Source organism: Acomys russatus, chromosome 15 (assembly GCF_903995435.1).
Source record: "Acomys russatus chromosome 15, mAcoRus1.1, whole genome shotgun sequence".
Lineage (NCBI taxonomy): Eukaryota > Metazoa > Chordata > Mammalia > Rodentia > Muridae > Acomys > Acomys russatus.
The window spans coordinates 6,820,940-6,828,111 of NC_067151.1; the positions used below are offsets into that span (position 1 = coordinate 6,820,940).

Genomic DNA, 7,172 nt, shown 5'->3' on the forward strand with positions numbered 1-7,172 from the left:
TGCTCATAAGAAATTTGAACATACAAACCAATAGCAGAGATGTACTACACACACACAAGGCCATGCGGGGTGCAGCAAGGAAGGCTTCAAAGGACACTACACCTGCTGGCACCAATTTCAGACTAGCTCCCAAAACTGAGAAAACTAAGTTCTGACATGTAAGCTACCTGTGCTGTTTAAGCAGTCTGTGTTACTTTGTTTCAACAGCCCTAGCAAACCAATGTAACTGAGAGTTAGCTCAGTAGGAAAATGACTGCCCAGCATGCATGAGATCCTGGGCTCAATCTGCCAAAATATGATAAATAATTCTGGTCTAGAGAACTAGATATACTACAAATTCTGAGGCAAAGTAACTGATAATCACTGCTTATTATTATTTATATTTTGCTAAAAAAAAAAAAAAAAAAGCAAGAATTTAAACTAAACAAAAGTAATGGGGAAAAGTACTTAAACCTGGAAAGAAAATTCAGATCATTGTACACATTACATCCTTTACTTAAGTAAATAACATTTCTAAAATTTGCATTTACAATAGGTGCTATAGTTTGGGGTTTCAGAAACAAGCCAATTCTAAGCTAAGCGACTTCCCCCATTTCTAATTCAGATGCACAGCACACCTCAGGCCTGATTCCAATCACCAGAGTGAAGCAATTCAATCGAGGGAAGTGAAGCATGCCACATGCAATGAGATGCTTGACCTACCATATTAATTACACTTTTTATTAATTTTTCATCCGATTTTCCAGGACAACTTTCTTTTATCTTTATAACGGGGACTTCCATTATCTTAACAGTCTGTAGAAAAGAGACTTATGTATAAGATTAAGAAAGGAAAGTATTTACAAAGACGGATGAAGAATCTCTTTAGAAATGAACTACAAAACCAAACTCCTTACCTTCACGGCCTTGACGAGCTCTTCTTGTTCCCCAGCTTCCTGGACCATAACCACTCTGGCTTCAACCTGAGGCATTTCCTCTATCAACATGTAAAACATTGCCATGTGGTTACAAGGTAGCAACAGCACAATTAGTAGTGTCTAGGCCTTTTTCCTAGCTAGGAAGCCTTCTAAAGTTAAAATAACCTAATTCTGAATTTCCTACAAAAATATCTGCCCATGCTTCACTTCTTAAAAAAGTAACAAAAGTCATACAACATCAAGAAACAGCCCCCTCAGAGCGGCAGTATGAAGACTAACCCTCCTCCTTAAAGTACATGAACCCTTAGGAAAGAGCATCTAGAAAGCAGGCCATACAAGCGGCTCCTCCATTAAGATGCGTGAAGTCTAGCCGGACGACATTACAGCTAGCCCGCTTCATCCGAAGTGCTCCCTTTTCCAAGGTGGGACGCATGAGCCCGACAGAGGACGCAGCCCTAAGTCCTCAACATACGCGTTCTAACTTCACAACGGTAACATCGGTTGCAAACAAATCAGTAGTAAGCTAAGTACTTTAGGATTCAAATAACAAGTCTGTGTTTAAAAGCCAGTAATGTGCTTACCATCAACGTTTGAAGTAGATGCCATGCACAAGTGTTCTTTGGAAGTTTCAGTAACTTTAGAATCAAAAATGGAAGAGTCTGCCAAGCCGGTTATCTCAGTAGGAGATATTAATACACTGTTGTCAGCCATTGTTTATACTATTTTATGAAGGCTGAAAAAAATAAAATTTGAAATGTGAATTCATGAAACAAACATGGCCACTGAGCAACACACTTTACAACAGTGGCTCTGAATCTTACTACTGCTGCAAACTTTTAATACAGTTCTTCCCCAACCATGAAAGTATTTCAGTTGCTACTTCATAAGTATAATTTTACTACTATTATGAATGATAATGTAAATAGCTAATATGCAGGATATATATGTGATGACCAAAGGGGCTGAGACCCACAGATTGACAACCACTGCATTAGAAGTTGTACTTGTGCATCCAGAATTTATAAGCTGGATCCAAGTGGTAGGGGTGGGTCATCACGCTTATAATCTCAGCACACAGGAGTTGGAGGTCATCGCTTGCAACATGAATTCAAAGCCAATGTGGAAGCCAGGCATGGTGGCGCGTGCCTTTAATCCCAGCACTCGGGAGGCAGAGGCTGGTGGATCGCTCTGAGTTCGAGGCCAGCCTGGTCTACAATGCGAGTCCAGGACAGTCAAGGCTACACAGAGAGACCCTGTCTCAAAAAAACAAAACAAAACAAAAAAGCCAATGTGGAGTCCAAGAGATCCTGTCTCAAAACCTCCATGAGCCTGTATTTTCTCTTCTACAAAATAAAACTGTTCAGGACTAGTTTACAGAAATACAATAAATAAATAAATAGCAGAGTGCATGAAAACAGAAAACTCTGTGACATACGCACACAATTTCCTACCTATCTTCTACATCTGTCTTCAACCTATTTCTCTTCCGAAACATCTACACAACATACACCTACTAATAATAATCCAACCTTTACTCTTCACCTCAATTTTCCTGCCCAAAACTCCTGTCAGTCTCAAATCAAATAAGTCTAGTGTCAGATTCTATGCGCCAACAATGAAGTCCTGAGCAGTCGCCAAGCACAAACTGCAATGTACTTCCCAACTGCATATATTTAATAGTGATCAGCTCTACTTTGCATGCCAACTTCAATCATCGCTCTTCACTCAACCTCTATGGATTCTCAGAACCTTTCATAGGTAACTGTACAACTTACAGTTAATCGCATTTTATATTAATTCTCAAACACCTCTAAGATTTGGCAAGAAAAATAAACCAATATAAATCTGGACTATGGAAGAAAGCTCTTTTAGACATCTAGAACCTAAGAACTGGAAAGTTAGGCCAGCAGGGAAGAGAGTCTAACTGAAGTGTGGAGCTGGAGCTTGTTGTCACTCAGTGGTAAGCGCATGCCTAGCATGCTGAAGGCCCTGGATTCTATACCCAACTGGGGGGGGGGGGGAGTTTTAATATCTTAAATACTAAGCATTCAAAAATGTCTGATCCACTTTTCCCTACTTCAGAGACAAAGTTCAGAGACTGCTCCAGATTCTCAGTAAAGAAACAATTTAAACTGTACGCTTTGGAGAAACAGTAGATATGAATCTCCATTTTTTTTTTTTTCGAGACAGGGTTTCTCTGTGTAGACCTGGCTGTCCTGGACTCACTTTGTAGACCAAGCGGGCCTCAAACTCACAGAGATCCACCTGCCTCTGCCTCTGAAGTGCTGAGATTAGAGGCATGCACCACCACACCCAACTTCTGGGTAGATTCTACAGTAGTATAAAATATACGCACTATAGACCTACACACAGTTGTAAAAATCATACACTTCAAATGCTGGCTCAGCTCTACATTAAGTCTCATTTCCATATGAAGGAAGCAAGACAGTAATCCGAGACTCCAATGCAGGTTAAGATAGAAACTAAAGGGGTATCTTGAAAGGACAAAGAACTATTCTTATTTATCCAACAGTCACAACTCAGGACTGTTCATTCTCTTACCTATGGCAATCACTATTCTAAGGTTCAATACAGAAGAGCTCTGCATTGAGAATCAGTGGCAAATCCCATACAGCCTTTTTCCTACATCTCCTAAAATTCATTTCTAGAGAAAAGCACAAGGCTCTAAGTCACTTAAAGAAACGTCACAATGACTTCTTATTAACACTCTGCTATATACCCGTAAATCAGCGTCTGTTCAGCCATCATCAGAGAACCTTGAACCTGCAGCCCATGGGAACAAACAGAGGCCCACAACCAGCTATTATGCATCGAGTGAGAGACCTTGGAACCCTCAGCCCTAAACGGAGGTCTCCATCAAACCCTTCCCCTTGGAGCGGGAGCAGAGAGAGAAGGAAGTTAATGTGACTGCCTATCCCTAACTGAGACGCTATGGCCAACTGTCCACTCAGAAAAAAAAACAAAACAAAAGCAAACAAACAAACAAAAAATGTCCTCCAAAGGAGTCTCGCTGGGCACCCAGCAGGACATGGCAGCTCAACAAGAGCCCTGGTGTTCTTGTGGAGTGTTTGTTGTATCCTGTTTCCCTTTACTGGTCTGCATTTATACACTATGGTTCCCGCAATTTGACAGGCTTCTGTGTCTCTGCTTGTGCTTGTGCTTCCCAGGCTCTTCCCTAGGGTTTTCTTTCTGTTTGTTTTTTCTATTCTTTGTTTTGTTTTTGCTTTTGCTTGTTTGTTTTCTAAAGAGACAGAGGAAGAGGCTGTGGGGTTGGATGGGTGAGAAGGAGGGGAGATGGGGAGGATCTAGGAGAAAGGATCAGAATGTAGTATATGAAAAAAATAAAAACAGCCAGGCAATGGTGGAGCAAACACACCGTTAATCCCAACAATCAGCAAGCAGAGGTATTTGATCTCTGAACTGGCGGCCAGCATGCAGCCTGGGCTACAGAGCAAGTTCCAGGGCAGCCAGGACCACACAGAAAAGTCCCCAAAAAAAAGAAAGAATGAATCATAAATGTAACTGTGACTTTGCTACTTTGCTCTAATCGTTACACACTGGATAAACATACTAAAATACACTAGGGCTTGAAGTGGAACTCAGTGGTAAAGCCAGGATGAGTTCCTGGGTTCAATCTCCCAGCCCTACAGGGGAGGGGAGTCAAAATACAGCCCATAATTATGTACAACAATGCACTTTTAATGATGTTTACTGACCCTCTTTAAAAAAAAAAAAAAGTCACCAAAACAGTTGATTGATAATTAACTCCAGGCACAAAACAGAGGCCACCCCCCACAAAAAAAAAAAAAAAAAAAAAAAAAACTTAAAATGCTTCAATGCGTACATCATTTATTTACAAAAAAAACAACTTCAAAATTAACAGCAAAAGTGCTACATGCTGAATTAATGCCATAACTAGCACCCAACAATCTGATTTCAAACTGAAATGCAGCAATCACATTCTTTCCATGTTCACATATTCTAGAGGCATTTTTAAAAATAAGCACAATAGACTCAGTGATCATGAAACAACACATCTTTGTCTCGGGATGTAGCCTCGCTGTAGCATCATGCATGAAGTCATCCCCGGGCACCTCATAAACCAGGCACCTGTAACCCGAGCACTCAGGATGGGGAGGCGGGCAGATCCGAAGTTCAATGTCACCTTTGACTCCACAATTCAAACCTGTGCTGGGCTACCTGAGACCCTGTCTCCCAACACATGGGTTCTCTTAAACAGTCATTTTAGCTTCCCTTTTAACTTCTTTTAATAAAAAAGTTATGCAGAGTAAAGAAGCAAAATTACAAGAGTGAATACTTTTTTTTATTTATTTAGTGAATACGTTTAGTGTAAACAACAACCCTCATTTACTTAGAGCTTAATATTTTACAGGTACTGTCCTAAATCTCTTCCTTGGCATTTAGTTAACCTTTGCAGCCATCCTAGCAGACCAAAACTACTGCTATATCCAGTTGGTAGTTAAGGAAAAGCTGCTCGCACAGCGACTCCAAGCCTGGTCCAACTCCACTGATAGCGCTTTGTTAACCACTAACCACACGCATCTGTGGCCAGGAAGGGGCGGGGCGGCCTGTGTCTTACATTTGAAAATCGAAAATCGGAATTCTGCAGGAATTCCAGAGGGAAACCACAAAACAATCAGGGTAGCTCTGGGCTGCGGCGGCCGGGCGGCCAGCCAAAATCCCAGTCCCAAGTGCGTCCTTCGCCCTGGGGTGCCCGGCAGGAGCAGAACAGGGAAGAAGAGGACCCGGACCGCAAGGGAAGAGCGGGATGGGGTTGCAGGACAGGAGACGGGGGCGGATGGGGGACCAGGTGGAAAAGGGAGCCGGACACAGACAGGTATGGAGCCCGAGGATGCTCGCCCGGGGGACGCCGGCCGTGGACGCCACGGCCCACGGTTCCGGGCCCTCGTACCCCCTCCCGTCCCCCCACTCACCCCGCAGTCCTCACCACGCTCAGATATAAAAAAAAAAGGAACCACTCCGGCGCGGCCCTTGGCTAATGCTCCTCAGACACCGACTCTCCTCACTGGCGCCGCCATGGCTCGAGGGAGGCTGCCGCCGCCGATTCAAAAATGCAGCCGCTCTCTCTAAGAGCCATGCTGATTGGCGCGCCCTGTCAACCTCCTTTTGATAGGCTGGAGCCTCTTAGGGGAGTGCTGATTGGTCATGTCCCAAAGCCCGCCTCCAGAAGACGCCGGTTGATTGGCCGTGCGTGTGTTTCAAATAAGCGAAAACGGCTGGAGCGTGTGAACGTCAGCGGAGTGCCCGGATGTGGCCGAGGGGGCGTGGCTCCGCAGCGCCTCTGGAAGCGGCAGGTGTTTCTGTGGTTACCGTTTGTTTACTGAGTAAACAGCCCATTTCCTGAGGAACAGCCTCACTACCATCGTCTCCAACTTGGAGACAAACTACGAGGCATCGCAGATCTTCCGCTCATACTCCTTCCCAGACTTTATTTTTAAAGACGAGCTTCAATCTGAGCAATTTTAAAAATGTAGAAAGAGATTCTAGAATCCCCTGAGGCATAATTGCTTCCGGGTCGCGCCCCAACTCCACCCCAGCCTACGAATATTAGTGAATGTCCTTTGAAGTCTAGACAAGAAGTGATCAATTATTTCCTGGGGTTAGTGTTGCTATTCTGAACATTGTTTCTAGATAGAATGGTCTATAATACAATCTCTTGACCAGACACTTGTAGCTGGGCGTGCTTGTCAAATCCTGTAACCCCACCACGAAGGAGGGTACGCTGGAGGTGGGGCACAGGACCGGACTGGCCTACACAGAAGACCCTGTCTGAGAACAACTACGGTTTAGTGTAAAACAAAACCCCTACCAAGCGGTTGTTGACTTAGATGAAAAGGACATGGGTGGGTTGCTGTGGCCCAAATCTCAATAAGAAGTAGAAAAACATTTTTTTCCTTTTTTTTTAAAATTTTTTTATTAATTTTTGTTACATCTCAATGGTTATTCCATCCCTTGTATCCTCCCATTCTTCCCTCCCTCCCATTTTCCCCTTATTCCCCTCCCCTATGACTGTTCCTGAGGGGGATTTCCTCCCCCTGTATATGCTCATAGGGTATCAAGTCTCTTCTTGGTAACCTGCTGTCCTTCCTCTGAGTGCCACCGGGTCTCCCCCTCCAGGGGACATGGTCAAATATGAGGCACCAGAGTTCGTGTGAAAATTTTTTTAAATGTATTTATGTGTCTGACTTTTTG

General features: G+C 43.6%; 1 protein-coding gene across 2 annotated transcripts in view; it reads right to left on the reverse strand.

Annotated features, from left to right (window-relative positions):
* The window catches only part of Ect2 (epithelial cell transforming 2), a 58,048-nt gene extending 51,996 nt beyond the window's left edge, over positions 1–6,052 (reverse strand). The window contains exons 1-4 of one of the 2 annotated variants that reach the window (XM_051156991.1): positions 5,894–6,052; positions 1,499–1,650; positions 897–976; positions 703–795 (exon numbers count right to left, since the gene is read on the reverse strand). In XM_051156991.1, coding sequence (XP_051012948.1) covers positions 703–795; positions 897–976; positions 1,499–1,628 — 303 coding nt within the window. In that variant the 5' untranslated portion in view covers positions 1,629–1,650; positions 5,894–6,052. Of the gene's footprint in view, positions 1–702; positions 796–896; positions 1,028–1,498; positions 1,651–5,893 lie in introns of those variants that run through there. The other variant, XM_051156990.1, reaches the window with a different exon arrangement.
* Positions 6,053–7,172: the final 1,120 nt, after the last annotated feature.